General features: G+C 40.4%; 1 protein-coding gene across 6 annotated transcripts in view; it reads right to left on the bottom strand.

Moving 5' to 3' along the window:
* Positions 1 to 22,839, bottom strand: part of LOC103177698 (nuclear factor 1 B-type) — a 182,769-nt gene that overhangs the window by 65,561 nt on the left and 94,369 nt on the right. For 5 of the 6 annotated variants that reach the window (XM_042332364.1, XM_042332358.1, XM_007891993.2 and 2 more), the window contains exon 3: positions 9,772 to 9,825. The exons of the other annotated variant lie outside the window; for it this stretch is intronic. In XM_042332364.1, coding sequence (XP_042188298.1) covers positions 9,772 to 9,825 — 54 coding nt within the window. The remainder of the gene's footprint in view (positions 1 to 9,771; positions 9,826 to 22,839) is intronic. 6 annotated transcript variants of the gene reach the window in all.

Here is a 22,839-nt window from a genome sequence, read left to right as displayed (position 1 = left end):
CACATTAACTTTACAGTGCTAGATTGTTGGACTAACATACTTAGTTCAAACCCCAATCCTATTACACTTCACTTCAAGCATCACTAACATGCCTTTGCTACTCTTAGTCTGCCAAGTGGAGAGGGGATGTGTTCCTTCATCACTCAAGGACTACTTCATAGAGGGCCAGCTAAGGAACACAGTCGATAACAAGCTGAGAGTGCTGGATAAACCTGACATTCGAACCACATGTAGCATGGACTCAGGGGAGGGGTCCTGGACGAGAGGACTCATGGACAGGGGTAATGGTCTTAAACCAGGTGGAACGTGGAAAAGCAAAGTTTGAGCTGACAGGATAATTATGGATCTGTATTTTGCATAAGGGATGCTGCACACATCCTACCCTGTAAATGAATGCAAATGAATTGGAAAGAAGCTGGGAAGTCAAGCTCATGGCAGTGCGTGAGTTGGGGTGGAAGGAGGGGGAATGCTGCTGTGCTATAGACCCTTCAGAGTGGAATACAGGCTTTGAAGCCACAAGCAGTTGTTTTCCAGTTTTGTGCCAGTGAGGTGGTGTCCTTGTGATATAATAAAAACGTGAAAAAATTCCAATGTCCAAGCCCTGCCAATGGCTACTTTTAAGCTGGCGTTGTTTTCTGACTTTCTGAGTTTTCAGGCCTTTTCTCAGATGAAAATCGGCCCAAATAAAAAAAAAGTCCACCTACAATGGAAAACTGGAAATCCCAATTGTGCAGGCTTTTGTTTCCGGCCCATTGTCAATGTCATTGAATGCTTTTTCTGCTGCTTGTTAACCAAGCTGACCCTTTGGTGCCCTGATCTGCAATCCACCTATTCAGGTGGCTTCCCGAGTATGTAGTCTATCAGACACTGATCACTATTCAATAACAATCTTTTTCATAAGTCTCCCGAGCAGAAAAGCCTATTATAAAGCCATACCAAAGAGATTGCTGTTTCTAGCAGTCATCATATGACAATAATGATATTCCTTGTATTTGCTAAAGCATGTTGTCATGTCAAAATATCTCAAAGCATTTCACAGTTTTCTGTGAAGTGTAGTGACTGTATATTTGTAGGTGAAAATGACAGATCTCCTTGATTGTGCACCTCTATTTTGAAACCTACACAGGATTACATACATCTACTGACAACAGATTAACTGTTGGCAAAATTGTTAGCAATTATCGAAAATGCATCCAAGTCACAAGCCTACTTTTTGCAGATGCTGTGTAAGGTATTCATGTTTTGTGTCTCACAAGAAATCTCAATGTTAATAAATCACACATACACACACACAGACTTTTATTCACAATTTATATTGCACAAAATGACACTATGATTCACATGGCTGATGAGAACAGCGCAAATTGATTTAGAACCTGCTCCATATGTGTTAGCTTTTCACTAAAGGTCATCAAAGAAATTTTATAAGTCTAAAATGAAAGTACCACCATGAATTCCTTCAAGAACACCATCAGGATCCTTTCTTGAATATTTCAGGTGTCTTCTGTGCATAGATGGAGGAACAGGAATGGTCCATGTAATAGTTATCGCATTGAATGGGCTGGAGGCAGATTCCTCTCTCTAATTCCGCTATTCTTAAATTCCACAAAGCAGGGTTTGTGGATTGTGAGCTGCTGGTTAAAGACATACTTCTCTTGTTGGATATTTTGTTTAGTAAAAGCCCAGAGAACTTTGAGCTTTCATTCAGGCAAGTCTTCAAAAGAAGGAAAGGGAGAGAAAAATTCTCAAGGTGATGCCAAGCACGATGGCATTGGTTAAGCAGAATTCCGCTAACTGGCAGCCAAAGTCCATCAAAAGTCGAAAACCGTAGACCTGGCTTCCTGGAAGAGGGGGTGGATGGGAGAAAGATTGGGAAGTAAGAAGTCTCATTTCTGGCCCATTCAATGCAATAATAATAATAATAATAATCCTTGCATTTGATATAGCGCTTTTCACATCAGGAGGACGTCCCAAAGCGCTTCACAGAACACACTGTAAAGTGAATTGACTGTATATTTGTGGGCGAACGCGGCAGCCAATTGCACACAGCAATGTCCCACAAACAGTCGTAGATTGAAAATGACCAATTTATTATTGTTTTGGTTTTGGAGGGATTATTATTAGGCGTGTGGAGTAAGGAAACTTGCCCAAGGTTTCGCCCTGCCGGGAATTGAATAAATATCACATGGACATCAAATTTCACCTCTGTCTTTATATCTGCGTCGACCATGGATATAAAAGCAAATAGTGTAACGGAGTGGCCTGAGCACACTGCATATCCAAAAGCCATTGATGAAGCAAAGCGAGTCAATTCGAATTCTGCTTTTTCAAGTCAGCACATTTGTCAGTCACAGCTTAGAAACTAAAACGTAAAAGCCCCTTTCAGGGCTTGTGTTCTTATCACAGACATCCAGGCAGATGTTCAACTGACGGATCCCCATGTACTACTGCTTAGGTTTATGTTGTGGAACATTGCAATTTTCATTCAGGGAGGTCCCAGAAGGAAGAGAATTCAAATTCAAATTTGGGTCCTCATATTACTCACATTTCTATAATTTTACCCACACAAAATAAATAATAATAATAGTAATAATAATCCTTGGATTTGATAGGACCTTATCACGTCGTCTCAAAGCGCTTATAATATAACCGTTGCATTTGATATAGTCCTTTTCATGTCTTCTAGAAGTCTCAAAGCGTTTCACCCAATATGAATTGACTGTATATTTGAATAAAGTGAATTGACTGTATATTTGTGGGCGCTTCACACAATATACTGTAAAGTGGATGAACTGTGTATATTGTGGCCGAAATGCAGCAGCCAACTGAGCACATCAAAATAAATCCTCTCCAACACTCGGTCATTCTAAACTGAAGTGATAAACCAAACTGTTTTTGCCAAAATGGTTAAAATTCTCCATGACCACAGCAAACACACCACAATTAGAGGTACAAAGTGCACCAGCAAAGCCTCTACAGGTGTGTAGCAGTCAGGGGAACATTAACAAATCTGTGAAGATTCATAGCTGGCTTTATTGGCCACCGAATACTAAATAAACCCATTAACCCTAAAAACACCATGCTTTTTATATTGCGCTCAACATGCCATGTTGCTGTTTATTCAGCACAGCGAGAGTTTGTTACTAACAACTTGCAGTTTGAGAATTTTTTAAAATTGGTTAACATCTTGAAGCACTTTCCAATGATGATGTGGATCACCGAGGTTGGGGGTGGGGGGAGGGCGGGGAGGAGAGAGAGGAAAAAAGACAGCGCTGTGTTTGAGAATGTTGGCCAAACACACAGAGGGTTGGGAAGATAGGGAGAGAAAGTGAAAGGTGAAGGGATTTGGGACAGGAATCGCAGAGAGCCCAGCTAACATTTCTTTTTTTTGAAAAAAAATCTTTTGGTTCTGGTTTGAAATATCACCTCAAATGTGCAATTTTTAGACCATTTCCTTGAGATTACAATATAAATTTGTTAAAGCAACGGAAAATTGCCAAAAACGGCGAATGAATGTGTAACCTTTGCGTAGCTATTTTATTTGCAGCACAGAACAATGGCCAAGGAAACCAAGGCTATGACAGATATCGAAATACACACCCTGAAATGCCAACAATTTCTCTCCTGTACTATTTAGGAACATTTAATTGTCTACTATTGATTTCCTGCAGGCTTTAAAGTATCAATGCCTCAAAAGAATTTTTAATTCCGGGATCAGCTTTTAGAAGATCCGACATATTGTCTAGCTTGTAAAAAGATGTCTCTTTTCCCAGTCTTTGCATTGATGGCATATGCACATTTTGAACTTGGAAGCAGAAGGGCAAGATTGGTGCCTTGCTGAAGCATGGGCGAAGTTCCAGCTTCTCAGAAACACTCAGGCATGCGTTGCTGGCAGCTTTGTGTAATTAAAAGCAGACTGTAAAATTACTAGCTAAGGGCCATAGGACTTAACCCTTCATGGTCTAACCCGAATTTTTTTGAACACAAAGAGGATAGTGTTCGGGAATACTCTGACATGATGGTGCGCAGACAGATAGTTAATGGAGCAGCCGTTCTTTTGTTCCCGTTTGTCAGTCGGTGTTTGAAACTATTCAGGAGGGGAGTATTTTTTGTTGAAGAGAATTAACTGATAAAATTTTACAAATTTTCAGTAAAACTAATCTAACTCTAACTGGAATTGAAAAACACAATTTGCCACAGGTTGCTTGCATCGGGGTGTTGGATTGTCTGAGACAGACGGTCGGGGGAGGGGAAAGAGTTGGTGAAATGCTTGTTGTAATGAAAACTGGGATTTAATATTGTTTAAAGCAGATAACCACAGTCCTTAGAAATTGGCTTCATCTCGAAGCAATCAGTAGTAACCTGATACTGGGGAGTCCGAGTACACTAAAGTCCATTAAACAAAGTTAGCAAGGCACATAAAAATCCCACCATAAAAAAGAGCAGTTATAGAGGCTTGGCAATCCTTCAAACAGACTAAGTGCCATTGTATGAGAAGAGAGGTTAACAAATATATAGACTCATCACGAGGCACTCGATACTCAAGTAACACTTTTGGTTGGTCTGTGTCGGAACCAAGTAATTTAACTTCAATAAAGCTATTCCGAGACCTCTGCTTAGTTGAAACAACTTTCACTACTTACCTTTATTCACTGCCAGCTGGGACGTGAGCTATAACTCTCAGAACACCTGATGAATTAGGTATTGCAATTTGTTTACCAAGAAGCCAGTGTGACTTTTGTCTATGAGGTCATTTAATATGAACATTTTTTAAAAAACTAAATACGTTTCTATGGACAGGTTTCCAAATATGCTCATAGTTATTCTCGCATGGGTTAGTAACTTCTGCTGTTTTTTTGTGTGTGTTTCAATCAGGGTATGAATGTGTATGTGTTTTAGGGGTGTGTTTGTATATGTGTATATGTAACTTTTATGAGTGTATGTGTATGTGTGTTTGTACAAGTGCATGAGGATGTGTGTGAGTACGTTTGTACTAGTGTGTTAGTGTGTGTGGGTAAATGAATCTGAGTTTAATTTGTCTATGTATGTGTCTGTATCAATGTCTGTACGAGTATGAGACCAAGGGGCATCTTATGAGTGATGTTTATGAACAGCAGGAATGAGATTAATGCAAAACTTATTTATACATAAGGAGCAGGGTTCACAGAGAGTGTGAACCAGCACATTAAAATGGGAACAGAAATAAGCCATTCAACTCATAGAGTCTGAACGCTATTTAGAGAGTTATGTTTTCAATCTAAAATCTCGCTCTAAATATATGACTATTGACAGGTGTGTAGTTTGGAACAAATGTTACTACTAGATGCAGCAATCAAATCTTGATTGTAATACAATATCCCAAGTGTCCGAGAGTGAGACAAGGGATTGAAAAGTGAAAAGGCGAGGATTCTTTCTGTACAGCACTTTTGCTCTCAATTAGCTGAGTTTGTGGTGTTTGTGATGGCCAAAGAAGAATTTAACAAGGTAAAAAGAATACAAGAGACAAGGAGAGAAGGCCTAAACACAGGAAGAAAACATTTTAAAACAAATGATATGTGTCTTTGGGGATGGGAGGAGGAGAGCACAAACACACCAATCTCATGCCGAGTAATAGTGTAGGGTAGATTATAACGTTACTGAAGGTAAGTTTATCAAAAGTAGTAACTGTGTCATCAAGTGAGGAAAATGCCAGCTTCAGAATCAATAAACACTTAAAAAACAACAAAGTATACTTTGTTTTAAAACTCTTGGGAAGAAGAAAGTAAGCTGTTGAATCTTACCTCACTGAAACGTCTCAAAGTGTTTTAACAGTGATTGCAGAAGAACACTTTTATAATTCACCATTTTGGGGCCATAAACCTAAGCATCATATTATAACCGGGCACAAGGCTAAACGGCGACTGCAATGTCATTCCCGTGGCATGCGCTGATACTGGTGGCTGCCACACACCGGAAGTGGCATCGGGTGCGACATGGCAGACATTTATACTGTGCATGAAGCCAACTGGGCCATTGCACTGACACCAACCATTTCAGTGGGCACACACATAATAAACAAACCAGCCTTCAAAAAGGCACCTGAAACAGGGCTCTGGATATTATCAAGCATAGTAACTGCTATTTTTAGGGAAACAGTTTTGCACGTCGCACAGCAAAATCCCACAAACAGTATGAGGTGAAATGACCAATTTTATCTGGGTAATTTCTGGCCAGGACACTGGAAGAAACTCCCGTCTATTTTCAAATGATGCTACGGGATCTTTAACGCCCACCTGAACAGGCAGATGGTACCTTAGTTTGATGTTTTATTTAAGGAAGGCATTTCCAACAATGGAGCCAGCATTGCCCAGTAGTGAACTGGAGTCTCAGCCTAGATTATGAGGCGAGGGAAGGAAATAATCCTAAAGCATTTGGAAGTAGAAGTAAAATTATGCGTTTCTAGTCCCTGTAAAGTAGATAGACAGTTCCCAGAATGGCTGTTATCTAAAATAACTACAAGTCAGATGGCAGGAAGTTACTTATCAAGTTTAGTGTCAAAGTCACTCAAGTTATTGAGTTGACAGATGGTCAGGAGTCAAACACAGTAGTGCTATTGAGCTTACGTCTGTCACAATTGTGCACCATCTATTTTTAATGCACAGGCAAAGAGTTGAAGAGATGATCAACTGTGAACAAGTCAATACAGTAGAACGCATTCAATCATACTCATTTATCGGCATATCCATTCAACCACAGAGGGTTCTGATGTGGAAGTTTGAAGCAGTCTTGTGAGATGAGGACAAAAACCTTGAGCTTGTGCAAAGTTGTATGCAAGCTTTCTAGGGCTACACAATCCCAGCAACCTTGTATGTACAAATCACCAATAAGACTTATTGCCGGTAGCAAAGATGAACGTTTATATTTTTAAGGTATAGAGTTTTAGAACAGAGATAGAACAAGATAGAAAATTAGATACTCTCACAGAGACGCACAGCGACACATACACAGACAGACACAGAGACAAAGTCTCTCAACGAGAGACACAAATGTACAAATACAGAAACAAGCACACATATTTATACTCACCGAGATAAGAAAGTCAGAATGATAGAAAAAAGAGTAAATGAGAAAAATGTCAGAGATAGAGGTGGGGAGAGTGAATGACTGGCACAGTATGGTACCATCACTAATAGAATTACTCCTGATAGAACAATTTTCTCATTAACACTCTAGAGGATTTGTATTTTTTGTGATGTCCAATTCTCCGCACTATTTGCTTATCTGCAGTGGGAGCAGTCCCAATTAATGTGAATGTTCAGCTCTCTAACCTTATGCAACTATTGGGGGAAAAGGCCTGGCAACAGTTAACTTAAAACATTTACCCAAGCTTTCACTCCAGAGATGCTTTTCAAAGAGTCAGAGCACAGAACAATGCCAAACTTAACTAGCTATGTGCAGCAAGTTGATGCTGGAAAACTGAATAAAACCTTTCAATTGTTTACATTGGGTGAATCATTCAAGAAACAGGGGATTTGTATTGACATGTAAACTAGGATGAAAAAATGTGCATTAAATAAATCAGAGTTGGTTGACAGTTAATTAAAATTTAATCTACTTCATAAGTCTTGTGCTTCCCCCACCCAGATATTCAGTATAATCAGGTTTCAGGTTACAAGCCTATATGTGTTACAACAGGACAACAAACACATCTGCTGTTGCATCTAAGAGAGAGCACAAACTGAGAAACTCTCTAAAAGCCACACAAAGCAGACCCAAACAGTTCGCTGACAAAAATAATCCTCACCCTGAGCTGCTAGTCTTTGTGAGCCCATCCAATGCATGTTAACCAGTGGTTGCCAACCTTTTTGGTTGGCTAACCAACCACATTTTCTTAATTGAATATTTCTTGATTGATGGTCACACGGTAGCCATGGCCATGGGTTGGCCACCACTGCTCTTTGCAATGCCTCACTCTGAGCTGATAGTCCTGTCTGAGGCCAGACACTGCACCGATATAGTTTTTAAAAATGTTAACTTGTTAAATTGAAATGAATCACATGCTGCAGTGGTCCTGTTTTCTTAGTGGTTGACTCATATAAATATTTGGCATATCAAGTCTATGCTGGTATTGACTCTGCCACTGGAGCTCTCTACCCTAATTCTTAGTTCTCTGGTCTTTACCCGCACCCTTTCATATTCTCCCTTCAAATGCTTATCCAATTCCCTTTTAAAACTAATCTGAATTCATGTGCAATACAATGAATAAACTATGGCAAAGAAAAAGAGGCAACTTTCCACCAAAACCAAAGGTAACGTTATAATTAAAGCTTTGTGCTGTGGATTAAGAGGCTTGGAGAGTTCTATAAATTAGATCAGCAAAAGGTTATGTGGTGTAGGGTGGGGGAAATACTTATCTTAGAAAGGGGTAGGGAGTAGAGAACAAACAAATAGACATTACAGAGCAAATATAAGGCACACAAAGCATATGGGAAATCCAAAGGAATAGAGGGGTATGGGGATGGCCTGGGAGAGGGAATTAGGATGGGCGGAGGTTTGTTTGGAGTATCAACACCGGCACAGGCTACATGGATCGAATGGACTGTTTTGGTGCAGTAGAGTACATCTATGCACTTCTAAGTATATGGGAGCTACTCACAACATAACCAAATCCTAATTGTGGAACACAAAATGGGACCAGAAAGGTTCAATCAAAATAGGGCAGAAAAAGGGAGGCAAGTTGTATTTAATGTGAGGTACAAACAGGCAATAGTGACAAGGAGACAAATAAAAGTATTAAGACACTGAGGATAAGAGCTGAAAAATGAGATTAATAATAAATGATTATAATGCAGATAGCAGTGAGTCCGATATGAGCAGCCAAAAGAGAGTATTCTGTGCCTTATTATAATCTCATTATCAACACTGGAAAAAGTTAAAATAATAACAATCATTGCATTTGATATAGCACCTAATCATATTGTTCAGACGCCTCAAAGCGCTTCACAGGATTTACAGTAAAGTGGATTCACTGTGTATTTTTTGGGCGAACATGCAAAATATTATTTAGGAGAAGGAATATTTGAGCTCAGTCCGAGGGGAACGTCTGATTTTGTGGCGAAGATTTCAGATTAAAATACTCACTGAAGACATTGAGGACATGTGTGTAAATGTAAAGGGTGCATACCCTACTTGTCTCTCCCTTCTTCCCTGAAGCACGACAAATTATATTGGTGCTTTGTGTTCCAAATGACAGCAATACTAATCTCAGCAATCGTTTCAGACAGGTATCAGTCAGGAGAAAACAGACAGTGAGGAGGGACAACCAACACCAGCTAGTATTTGAGCCAGCATTTAGTGGGAGCAGTGAATGGAAGGGGGAAGGATATACTGGAACCTGATCAGACTAATCTCAACTCAGAAACCTCAAAGGCCAAGTGTGTATACAGACCAGTGAGTCACAATTGTGAATTCTCGTCTATGCTGATATTACAGGGTTGAGCACTACCCACAATTGGGCTCAGCGCCTCGTGGGTCAGGAAGGGAAAAAAACATCCAGTGTTCCTGTTACTGATTTTGCTATTCAGAGACCCTACTGGGAGGTGGTCATGGGTGGATGTCAAGTGAAGACAGGATTGGGTTTGGCCGGGATGCCTAGCGAATATCATCACTGGAGTCTTCCAGGGGAGTAAAAGTTGCAGAGTGTGCACAAAAATAACAATTCAATAACAAAAAAAAAATTCTAATCTCAGCCTCTTCGCCTCTAAATGTCTACGCTGTGAGTGACTCACTTACCTGGAGTAATTTTTGGAGGCTCGCTGTGGCTTGGGCTCTCTGACTGCCCTGAATCTGGTCAAAACAAAACAAAAAAAAAGTTTTAAAATGAGGAAAGTTGATCCGAAAACAACTCTAATTCGTTTGCTAACTTGTTCAATACATTTTCAGTTTACACTATTAAGTTAAGAATTTCAGGCAGGCTCCATCTGGAGAGAGAATAAAAGGAATGCTGGAATAGAGACAACTCCATCTAGTCACAGGCTACAATTGATTCAGCATAACCCCTCTGACGTCTCTCTTTCTCTCTCTCTCTCCCTCTCTGGGGAAGGGAAAGATACCAAATCGCTGAGAGCCATTGCAGTGGTGGCCACGTGCAGATGGCTGAAGCAAATAGCAATAATGTGTGTGCAGTGAATGAGTTACGAGAAAAAACAAACATTTCACCACGCTCGTAAAATAAAATGGCACGGTTCAATGACCTGGTGGTCAAGTTCAGGTCAATTTTATTTGTGGGGGAGGGCAGGGTGGAGACCTGCAACTGTCCTTACTCAAGTTAATTCAAGAAATTGAATTCTCCTGGAAATTATGGCTCTGGGAAAACTCGTGTAAAGTTATTGGGGGTGAAATAAATGCTCCAAACAATACGGCTGCACTTTGATTGTCTGTACTCTGCACTGGCTGTCTGATAATCCTCACTCTATTTTTTTTAACACTTGGCCAAAGTTCAGCAACCAAGCATTGGGGCCTGCCAGAATGAGGGCTGGTGGAGAGAGAGAGAGATGGGCTGGTCGGTGGAAGGAGATACACCTATTGGATGGTTGAGGGGACTTTAAAGAGGAGGGGAAATTGGCAAGATGAAAGGGTGAGCTACTGGTTTGCTTGGAGTAAATGTGTAGGAAGAGAAAATAATCATGAAAAGAAGAATTTAACGGATGAAGAAATTCAGCGTGGATGGGTGGAGAGGGATAACACTAGGAAACAGTAGGTTAGTCATGGAATGTAGGATGTACGGCAAATAAACCACGAGCTAGAGTGATGAGAAAATAGAGGAAAAACAAAAATATTCATAAAAACACAAAGATGAAGAAAGGAATAAAGAGGCTGGAAGCAGTTAGCGCAGAATTACTTGGGAGTTACTGCATCAAGATTGAGGCCATCTTTTAGCACAAGACAGAATTAAAGACATTTTCTTGATATTTTCTAAACAGGTATCCAAATAAAGTTAAGCAACTCAATCAGGAGTTAAGCATTCATCTCTGTTTTCAAAAATAGAATATTACATATCACTGCCTTTCTCTTGCAGTACAAATTGATGCACAAGCTTTGAAGTAGAAATTGGAAATAAAGATCTATTCTAAAGTTTAAAAAAAAGTTTCAGAGCACTCCATCATTGTTCAATGGTCAGATTCACTTTACCCAGTAAAGTGCCAAGGGTACAAAAAGTCTTAGCTTTTAATGTAGAAGATAACAAGAAACATGTGGTTCTAATCGGGATTCGAATCACAGACCAATTTTTCTAAAACTATCTGGAATTTTTGAGAGCTATAAAAATAGTTATATTTTATTTGCTAATTGTAGAATCAGTAATTAAATCACTGCCACATTGACTGATATCTGCAGTATTTGTGGTTTAAAGGACTCTGTGGAGATTTCCTTTTTTTAAAATAAATGTAGCATTGAAAAACTTTTAAATCGATGGTGGCAGTGCACCAAAAGGCTTTGTGTGAGATGCTCAGTTAGGTTTTAGAAAAAATGCATTCATGCACCAGCTTGTTGCTACTCATTTGTGGCAGCGTATTTGTAGCTATAGTCCCTCAATGAGCCAGGAAATTATTATTTATTCATACATCACTGAGGAGCTTCTGCACTCCTTACCTGAGCACAAGCATAACCAGCCACTGTGCTCACCTTGCCAATGTGGCAGCACATGCTAGAGCAATTGGCGCTTCTGCAACACATTTCTCAGACTTCTAACTAGCCAGTTGATACAAAGGGAAACCTAGGTTGACTCCCCTCAGTTAGCTAACCTTTTCCCTCTGAGGCTTAGAGCAGAGAAGATTTTGACAGGACATATCGGCAGAACAACAGGAGCAGAAAATACCAAGGATAGAAAGAGACATGCATAAAGTGAGAGAAACTATAAGAGGCCACATGAAAAAACAATAAAAATAAGTCTAAATCTGTCTAAATTCTTGTCTCCTGGGCTCCACTGGTATATGGCAGGCTCCACTGGTTTGTGCATCAATACTGTGAGTCTAGTTTAAGATACGCTTGACTGGTTTAGGCAGAGTTACACTGAATCATGCTGTGTTACACACATTTATGCTGCGTTACACTAGATTATGCTAGCTTCTGCCCCACAGTTTCTCAATTTTGCCTGATCCTAATTTATGAATACAGGCATCATTGCCTGTAATTTTTCCACAGTCAGTGTATCATTTGAATCAGTCAGCCCATGCAGAAACCCCAGCAAAACACCCAATAGTGAGGGCGCATCCTGGTCATTTTGGAAGTAATCTCTATCTGCATTGCAGAACACCCATCCCAGTATTGTCCAGGCTTCACTCCACAGTATGCTAATGCAATGGTGATGCAACATATCAGGAATCTTGGCAGTAAACTTATGAATAATAAAGTGTAATTTATGTATTGCAGCCTAACTGATTAATTACTACTGGAGTAATACAAAACAGACTCCAAGCTATAAGTTATGTCACAGCTATCGTAGAATACAATTCATAGCTTGTCAAAAACATTTTTAAAAAGTCTGGGTCTAACTTGAGCGAGCACATTCCCGAAAACAAAGTAAATATTAGAAACAGGAAAGAGTTTTATTTCTTTTCAAAATTTCCACTTACAAGTAAAACAACGACGCAAGATTTTGGAAGGAGGAAAAGAAAAGGCAATGTTTAAATGGAACTAGCACTGCGCCTTTTCCTCCTGAGAGGAATTAGGGATTCCTCAACTCAGACTCAGGCAGAAGCCAAGACTCTTGGGATTTCTGGCCAGACTCCATTCTGAAAGTTGGAGTACCTGGAGTGGTGTCTGGAGTCAAAACATAGCTAAACAAAAGCATTTGGCATCTTTGCAGTCTACTTGATTCCTCCTGCAGCTCAAAGCAAGAGGGCTGGTGTGGGGGGGGTGCGGGGAAGGAGAAGAAAGTGTAAGAAAGCAAGAAAGAAAAAGAGAGAAAGAGAGAGAAAAGGGGAAACTGACAATTTTAACTAGCTGTCAGTTATGTGAACTTCATATGCTGAAAGGAAACTCGAAAAATTGGCTCCAAACAATTCTAGATTTCGAGCACTTTTATGGTGAAGTGCTGCTGGTTACACTTGACTTGACATTTCAGAACTGCATGTAGTAAAATCTCAGAGGTTACTTCACCAACAAGTACAAGAGATTCAGACACAGGACGCACAATGCATATTGGTTGCTCTTTTTGAGCTGCTGTCTCTTATCGTCCCATCTGCTAGTCTTAAGTCACCCCATTCCCTTTGACAACCAATTGCTGTAGCTGCTTGACTTTTTGTAGCCTTGCAATTTGTAACATGACCTTTGCTGACCTCGAACTTGTTACCGATGTCACTTCCCAACCCACTGCCTCTGACCCCCAGACTAACAATACAAACTCTTTGTGGCCCTTTGACTTGCAAGTTAAGCCTTTTTTTCAGATCCTACACTCACTGCCTAAACATTTCTGCCCTTTGTCTGCACAACTGACCCCAGGATTATCAGACAACTATATTAGATTATCAACCACCAATGGAATGCACAAGATGAAGGATTTCACTGTATCCTAAATGTCATCCTTGCTATTGAACATAAAAGCAGCGTTATTACCAGAATAGGATCATGCAATTCAAAAACCTAGAATCACTAGGAGAAATTCCACCTGGGTTTAGATTTACTCTATTGACTCACCATTTTAGAGTGTCCAGAATTGAACAAATTGTTGAATTCCTTCCTTAACCTTGAAGTCTTTTTTTCTGCAGCTTTTACGAGAATTTACAGAAAAACGGCTTCGAAATCAAGGCTGTGTCTAAGAATTTATCAAATCCTGGTCGCTCATAATGCTGCAAAGAGAGAGTAAATAGGTGGAATTTCTCCCCAGCAACGTTTCATATGCATCGAATAATGAGACAAATCTGTTACGAGACTCTATAAGTTTTCAGTTTAAAGCAGATGGGCAGGCCAGAGACACCAAAATCGTTTCCCATCTACTCTTGATTGAACTGCCCTGTTGTGAGCCCTGTGATTAGAAGGTGACTGGGTCAGGCCATTAAATTAATCCCCTGATCCCTTCACACTTGCTTTACAACATTTCTCTACCCCCTTTTTTCACTTTGTTTGGTCTCCTCATAGTCAGCACATCTGTTTATTCTCATAATCTTGGATTTCATTTTATTCAGAGGTTCTGGTTCTAATCTCCGTCCCCCCCCACACCCCCCCTCTTCCTCCCCCAAACAATCATTAGTTTTCATCTCACTTAATGCCACAGGCCACTTAATGTGATAAATTGGCCTGACAATGGCTGCGTTTCAAGCAGAAACTTCCACACTCTCTCTGTGAAAAGTCTACAGTAAAATTGGATACGGTCATTGGGTGAGCACCACAAGCATGTAGCTGATAAAGAGTAAATTTGAGGAGGCGGTTATCTCGTGAGCATGCAGCTGTTAAAACAGCCAGTGCACAAATGTTCTCAACACTCACAGCAAAGGGCGATGGGTTCTTCAAAAAGAACCTGCTTAACATGTCTGGAAATGCACTTGATGTGCATGTTTGCACAGAGAGAGAGAGAGTGTCGTTGGTAGTGAAATACAGTATAATCTCTGACTCAGGTGAATCGCTCTTTCAGGCTAATAAAAAACATTCTCTGGCAAAGCTACCAAGCACAGCCAGGCCAAGAGACAAAGACAAAGAGAAGAAAGGAGACGACAGGAAGCACACTGCCGACCATGTCTCTCCTTGGCACTTGGCCTTCAAAGCCCGGTGGATGTTGCCAAACCAGAAACAGTGGGAAAGCCCAACTACTGTATTATGTAAGCCTCAGCTACTATATCAAGCATAGTACTGTTTGGCCAGCCATGCTCTTACTGTAGATTGACACACGCACAAAGAGTAAACAAATTGTTAAATACGGAAAAGGAAAGTAATTTAACCTTTGATGTTTATTGGCATGATTTGAGTAATTAAATAAAATTAGCCTTTCAGCAAGAGCTGGTAGCTTCTGAAGTCATTGTTTTAAACTAACGGCTGGGGAAGGGGTGGCGGAGAACAAAGTAATCCTATAGAATACACAGCACCAAGCAGAGTTTTAAAACTAGCTGTACTCTTTTAAAAAACTTTTTCAAGATACCTTAGAGATTAATAATAATCCTTGCATTTGATGTAGCACCTTATCACGTCATCTCAATGTCTCAAAGCACTTCACAGGATATACTGTAAAGTGGATTGACTGTGTATTGGATGTAACATACTTGTACTAATAATAATAATCCTTGCATTTGACATAGGGCCTTTGACTTTGGGAGGATACTCAAAGGGCTTCACAGGATACACTGCAAAGTGCAGTGACTGTATTTTTATAGGCAAGCACGGCAGCCAATTTGCACAAAACGGTGCCCCACAAACAGCCATTAAGTGAATGATTAAGTTTTGAACCTTGCTCCGGACTCCTTGTGTACATGAGAGAGTTTGGCTCCAGGGTTGCTCACAGCACTGAAGCCGTAGCAAAGCACATCGAGAAACAACATTGAGCAGATTTGAGTTAACACGTTCCCAGTTTAATCTTCGAGTTTTTGAGTTTGACAGCGGTGCCATGAATCTGGCTGAATGCTGCTGCACAGACCAAATAGCTTGCAGCACAGACCTCGAAAAACTGCAGCTGTTAACCGCAAATACTACAGATGTGTTCATGAATACAAATCCAGGTTTTCACAGGAGGCATATTATCTGTAACTTCTTTGAACACCAAGTGGGATTTTGTTCAATTCACGGGAGGAATGTTAATGAACCCAAACCCTGGATCAGTGTAACAAGAGCCCGTGTTTGCAACTCATTCTTTCGGCCCTTTAAATAATCCTCATCTGATAAAACGCCCTTTCTTATGGGAGAAACGTCTCGAAGTGTTTCACAGGATAATACTATAAACTGTAGTGACTGTGAATTTTATAAGCAAACTGCTTTTCAATGCTTCAGAAATAACAAGCTGAAATATTAATCGTGGGGGGAGGAGGGGGGTGCAAGTTATAAACAAACCCCTCAGTTTGTAAGTTGATGGGAAGTGAAGGGTAAAGTGCTCATGTGGCTACTTGTTCTACCTCACTGCAGTGAAGGATGCAAGCACTGAGTGTGGATTCAGTGTTGTGATTCCTGCCTGCTCCAACTCACCACAACAACAAATTGGATTTATAATAATAATAATTCTTGCATTTGATATAGAGCATTACCAAGTCGTCAAGACATCTCAAAGCGCTTCACAGAATATACTGTGAAGTGAATTGATTGTATATTAGATAGGCAAAACATGGCAGCCAATTGCCACAGCAATGTCCCACAAACAGTTGTGGATTGAGTGAAGAAATTATTTTTGAAAGGATTATTACCCCTGGAAAGTGATCTGCTAATTGACTAACAACCAGGTTCATAATTACTGCTAGGTAAAATGAGGTGTGTGGATAAGGAACCTTGCCTAAGGTTTCACCCTGCCTGGTGCCCTTCACGTGAGTAGTGTCTCAGAGCAGTTAAATACACACATAATGATTTGGTTTTCTGGATAAAGATACCAGATATGCAGGAGACTGTGTGGGCAACTTCTATTCCATGTTGCTGGCTGATTTTTTCTTTATTGTGGTTACTTGGCCTATAAACCCTGCATCGTATTTCCAATGAACTCCCATTCTGGTGGCAGCGTCTTGAACAAACAGATTATATGGACTGAGGATAGGGCAGTCTGACAGAAAGAGCCGTCTGCTCTCAATGTTTCTGCTTAAAAACTTATGAGGTGATAAGAGGTGACTGAAAAGCAGTTCTCAACACTCAACCAGTCAGTACACTTTTACTTTTTAAAAAAAATTCTGCCTCTTGAAAGAACTGGAACCAGGCCTTGAGCTGCACAGGCCTTCTCCACACGTGTATAAATTCAAGATAATCAGGAGCAGGTTTTTCTTGTGTTGAATCTGGCCAATTCTCCTCTCCTGGGTTGGATGTCTTCTGTCTCCTAGAGCTGTAGCACATCTTGGATTCACAGTATGCGATTGTGGCAGACAGCTACATCAATAGATTTGTCATCCCCACAATAAAGTGCAACCACTTCCCACAGTATTGCTGCACTGTGCAACAACCACTGTGACAATTCCTGATAACTGCCTTCGTACAGGTGCTTTCTTCTCCCACTAGGAATAACAGGAATATTTTTTGGGTCAGCTAGGTGTCTGATACATGCGGAAGCTTACCGTGCTTAAGAGTATCCAAACGAAACAGAGAATTCCCACCTACACGGAGATAGGTTGGTGGAATGGAATGTGCATTCTCTCCCTGGAGCAACGCATCCTGCTTACCTAATTCCGGAAGGTATTATGCTCAGCTTGGCAAGAGCCAAGGCCTGGGGTCCCCAGAGTATCAGATGGGGTACTGCTGGAGTCTAACCAGCTAAAAACGCTTGCCATAATAATGGGAATGTGAGTAGGAACGTGAAAGTCATCCTGGCTGGGGCAGGCAACAAGTACCTTTACTGCCTTTTCTGCCTCCAATTGTGAATGGCAGCGAGCATGGATTGGATTTATAATAAATCTGACGGCAAAAGTTTGCTGCTAATCAATACAAACAGCTCACAATGGCGTTAGAGGCTGAAGTCATTTCTATAAGTCACTGACAGCAGTCTGGGCTTCCAGTACTCCTCCAGGCCTTTAGTCCTTCAATGCACTCCTATAAAAGTGACAGTCGAACATGCACTGTACACTATTTGGAATAAGACAGCTCTAGACATTTTACATATTCTTCGCAAAATATTCATAAGTATTATCAGCAAGAAAAAAGATATCTTTTTTAAAAAAATTCGGCTCTTTATCAGACAATCCCCAGGGGCTGTATTTTTCTGACTCATATCATTTTCTTTTCGTGGTTGGATGTTGAAAAACAAATCGTGCTTTGCGTCAAATGCGTGTGTGAGTGAGTGTGTGAGTGTGTGTGTGAGTGTGTGCGCCTCATTAAAAACAATGAGTTGTTAAAACCCAGTCTTGGCTGCTGCTCCACACTGGATCCAGGCTGTCGACATTTCAAGAAAAAGGCTTGGCAGCCATTTTAGGTATGACCTACGCTAAGCACACGTGCAGAAAGCCTGCCAAAAGATCAGGGAGTGCCAAAATTCCCCTGGCACCAGCAACAAATTTTTATAAAGATAAATTTGCCAGAAATATCATAATTACAAAACACCAAGGCCAGGATGTTGAACATTACAGCTGTGTCAATATAAACATCTAATTTAGCAGACTTCCTCCACCTAGCACATAGTTAGCCAAGTCTCTGAATAGCTACAGAGCAGTCAATGGGCTTAACTAACGGTTTGCGCTGTCCTGTTAAAAGTACAGTGTGGATACTGTGCCCTGTGCATGCTGGTGAAGTCATCCCATTACCAACACATCACAGCCCACAACCCTTTTATTATATGATTTATTTGAATAAAAAACACATGAAGAACATTTTTTCAGCTGCTGCTTTTTTGTTTCTATGAAGTTGGCTGAAGCAAAGTTGAGGGAGTATGTGGGTAGGGGGTGCTGGGGGGGGGGGTGAAGGATTAGAATGGTGGAAGCTCATGTGGAATATGAACATCAGCATGGACTACTTGGGTCAAAAGGTCTGTATTTGAGCTGTTGATTCACAAAATTAGTTTGGATGATGAAGGCTCTTCAGCCCATTTGCTATCTTCCCTACAGAGTACACAGCCTACTGCCAGCCCACCACAAAAATGTGTTTTTCTATACTGTATAAATTTACATTGATATAGGACCTTTCACATGGGGATGATACCCCCAAAGTGCTTGGCACCGATGGCTGTGCATCCAAGCTGGGGGCGGGAGTCATGGGGGGCAAGGAGGGGAAATATGATTGAAAGATTCAAATAGGTTGGTTTTGACAAATTCTGTTACTCCAGGAAGAGACTGAATGTGGACAGTGATCTTACCGGCCCAGGAAAAGCGGGGGTGACACCTGAACCTTATTCTCTCACCCACTGACTCACATATGGAGGATGAGGGTGTGCGCGTGTGGGGGGTGGGGGGAGGAATATATAATCAAACAGGAAGCCACTCAAAACTCCATGTTCCTGGGAAACAATTCTCTATTAACATGCCTTTCTGAGAGGCAAACTGTGTTCCGGTTTTCTGGTAAAATCTAACACGTTGGCTGAAACGTGGACTTGACTGTTTCCTTTCTGTATGCCATTATGACAACAGCGAATTTGATCAAAGTTGTTTTTGGCAAATGTTGGGATGTAAAACTGCATGAAGCATACAATGTTCCAAAGGCTGGGATTGCAGGATCTCATTATTCCTGAGCCAGTTCTCTGCAGTTATTGTGATTAATTGGATTTTATGTTTCCGACATAGTAGGTTCACAATGTCCTTTTTAACCGATTCTTTTACACTACTGACTATTTCATCCAGTCTGCTCACTTAAAAGGCGCGTGTAAATGTGAGTGTATGCTGAGCTAAATGAAGTTGCATCCTATGAGGAAATCCCTACCACAACAATCATTTCATGCCCAGGCTCTGCCTGAACAACTACTTTTTTTGACCCACAGTAAATCCTGATCTATTCTCACCCCAGTATTGCTGTAAGAGCTATATAAAATTGGTCGTGCCATCATTCATTCTGTGCAGCAATCTAAAAAGTGGGGGAAAAAAGTAGGATAACGTCTCAGCTTATTTCATAAGGAAGAAGTCAGACCCCCCCAAAATCAATACGCATAGTTAAATTGATGCCAATATATAATATAATATAATAATCCTTGCATTTGATATACTGCTGTTCACGTCTTCTAGGCGTCTCAAAGCGCTTCATAGAATAGACAGTAAAGTGAACTGACTGTATATTTTGTGGGCGAAACACGGCAGTCAATTGCACACAGCAGTGTCTCACAAACAGTGATGGATTGAGTGACCAAATAATTATCGGTTTTTTTCTTGAGGAATTATCAGGAGTGTGGAGTAAGGTTTCACCCGGCTGGGAATCGAAACCAGGTCTCCAACTTGCGAGGCAAGTGCTCTAACCACTGAGCTACAGGTCTCCTACTGCTAAACTGCTAAACTCCTAATGCCAACTGCTAAAATTTCTATCAGTAATTCATTATCAAAGTTTACCGTTCTCTATAATTGCTTGATTTGTAAAGGGGATACCAATGGTGAAGCAGCAGCCAACAGTCCTAGATCTTACCTCACTGAATGTCAGTTTATTTAGTATTCATCTAACTTGAAGATTTTATTTCAATAACCACTCGGCACTAATGTCATCATTAATAAATGTCTTCCTTCTCATTTCTTTACAAGGTCTCTGTGACTCCCATATAAAAACATTTTTTTTCTGAACTACAATGTAATTTCCATATTCTCCTCCAAGTGTTTGTCCCAGTTAAGTGTATAATAATTACGTGTGGGTAACTGATTGCATGTTTAAAAGAGCTCCCATGCTGCTAAGTATCCAAACCACATCGCATTAACTTTCAGATGGTCTTCAGTTCAAAGCAAAGATGCAGCGCAGATTCACTAGGTTGTTACAAGTGATGAAGGGTTTCAGTTACGATGAGAGACTTGAGAAATAAGAGCCTTTTCCAGTAGATCTGAGAAGGTTAAGGGGTGACCTGATAGAGCTCTTTTGAGATGATGAAGGGTTGTGATCGAAATAATATTTTCACTTTGTCGGCAATTCAGCAACAAGAGGGCATGAATGTAAGATAATGCCAAAAGCAATTAAAGGGAAGGTTTGAAAAAATATCTTGTTTGTCAGAGGATGGCTGAATGTGGAATTCTCTGCTACAAGCTGTTGCTGAGCCAGAGTCTGTGAATTCTTTTATAAGAGAATTCAAACACCTCATGGAATGAAAACCTGATGGTGTTTTGTGCTGTATTTTTTAAACAGTGACGTAAATTTATGACGTCTTATCACTAATAGTCTTAAGAATTTAATCAATTGTATTATTCTTCCCTTAGAATCAACCATTTAAATGAATAAGATTTATTTTCACATTGGAGAGCCCAATACAGTCTAGATTTGCTCATTATTTTGATATCTGTGATAACAATATTAAGATTTCTGTACAGCATTTTGATTTAGGCATTCAAATATGCATTATTCATGTATACAAAGTATTTCAATATTTAACTTAATATAAAGTTAGAATGCAATCATTCACCTTGAGCAAATCTCTCTGCTAAATACTGCATTGTACATTTTTCAAATTTCCGCTCACAACTTACATTTCTCAAAAAACATTTGTAAAATACACAAACGAATAAATAAATAACAAAGAAAGCTTTTTGGCAGAATGACTAATTGTTCATCTTAAAACAACACAGCTACAATACCAGCAAACAGAAAACCTGCAGCTTCATTAAATTAACTCAAAAAAGTACAACTTTGGTGACTATTTTACTACAGCACGCTGCTGAATTCCTTTGGCATTTTCTTGAATAACAAACAAAAAGAATAGAAAAGGCAACTTATTTTTTTTCACCCTTGCTCCAGTTTGGCAACCCCCTTGCTAACTTGCATCCGCTTTTGTATGAATTCCAAACCTTCTATTCAGAAGAGCTGTCAGTTCACTCCCTATTATGCAACAGCCAGTTTCTTAAAGACACAAGCCATGTGAGTGCACACTGTAAAAAAAAACCTAACAGATGAATTGTTAAAAGATGGTGGGAGATGAATTGTTAAAAGAATTGCACGTGTAACTCTGTTGGTTTGAGCACCGTGTGGACAAACATTTTCAAATGTTTGTTGTTGTTATGGTTCTCAGAATCAACTTTTTAATTTGCCCACAAAATACACAGCCAATCACTTTACAATATATTCTGTGTAGCGCTTTGAGCCTTCACAACGACGTGATAAGACACTATATCAAATGCAAGGATTATTATTATTAACTTGAGGCAAGAAACACCTTAGCGGCCATATTGTGTGGCTCCCAATGCAAGGGCCCAGCTGTGTACCCCACCACGTGACACGTTCTAAGCAGCTGTGGAAAAAAAACAGTCTCTGTAGCTTTTAGTGCAGCTCATCAATTCATTCCAGAAATCTCAAAGTTCATGTCAACAAAGAGGCTTTTAAAGTAAATTTTCAGTATAAGATCTGAACTGAAGTCATCTATCGCGGGATGCAGTGAGAAAGCGTGGAGAAACAAACCACATTGGAAGCATCTTCTATACAGAGTTCACATTCAGGGTTTGGACTGGCTTCACAGTCTTGAGAGGCAAGTTGACTGAGAACACACTGACAGATGCTCACATCGCGCTGGATGCTGTCTCTGCTTCACTGTAGAGCAGGCAGCAGGAGTTAATTTGAAAGCTACAGAACACTAAATAAACAAGGTTAGAGATGCACCAACCTCATGACAAAGCGGTTTGCAAAAAGTCTTTTGGTATGTTTCCCCGGCTCACAAGGCCCAACAGACACAAGATTGAAATGTACTATTGTGCCGTTTGCGCATCACCTCATTGTGATCAAGCATGGCGGCAGCTATTCTCTCTTCCCAAGGACACAGGGCTTGCCAAAGACCACCCTTTTTTGGGGAGGCAGAGCGCCTTCAAATACAAATATGGTGCAGGTGCTGGTAAACGCAACAGCGAAACAATTGCACAACTTGTTAACGTTCGCTGCACGAATGTAGAGCATCAGCGATTTACTTCATAGCTGCTGTAAATAGGATTATTTGGATTCCGTCTCCATCTACCAGTATATACGGGAGGGGAGAGAACCCAGTCATCTGCTCTGTGAAAATCCTCCTCAGATAGCAGCCGTTCTCAACCCCCAAATAAAACCCATTCAAACAGTACACAGGACACATTTTGTTGCTTTTAAGCCACACATAATTGA

This window comes from Callorhinchus milii, unplaced genomic scaffold, assembly GCF_018977255.1.
Source record: "Callorhinchus milii isolate IMCB2004 unplaced genomic scaffold, IMCB_Cmil_1.0 Scaffold1, whole genome shotgun sequence".
NCBI classification, from domain to species: domain Eukaryota; kingdom Metazoa; phylum Chordata; class Chondrichthyes; order Chimaeriformes; family Callorhinchidae; genus Callorhinchus; species Callorhinchus milii.
Note: the sequence above shows the minus strand (reverse complement) of the source record. Positions and strands in the feature narration are given on the sequence as shown.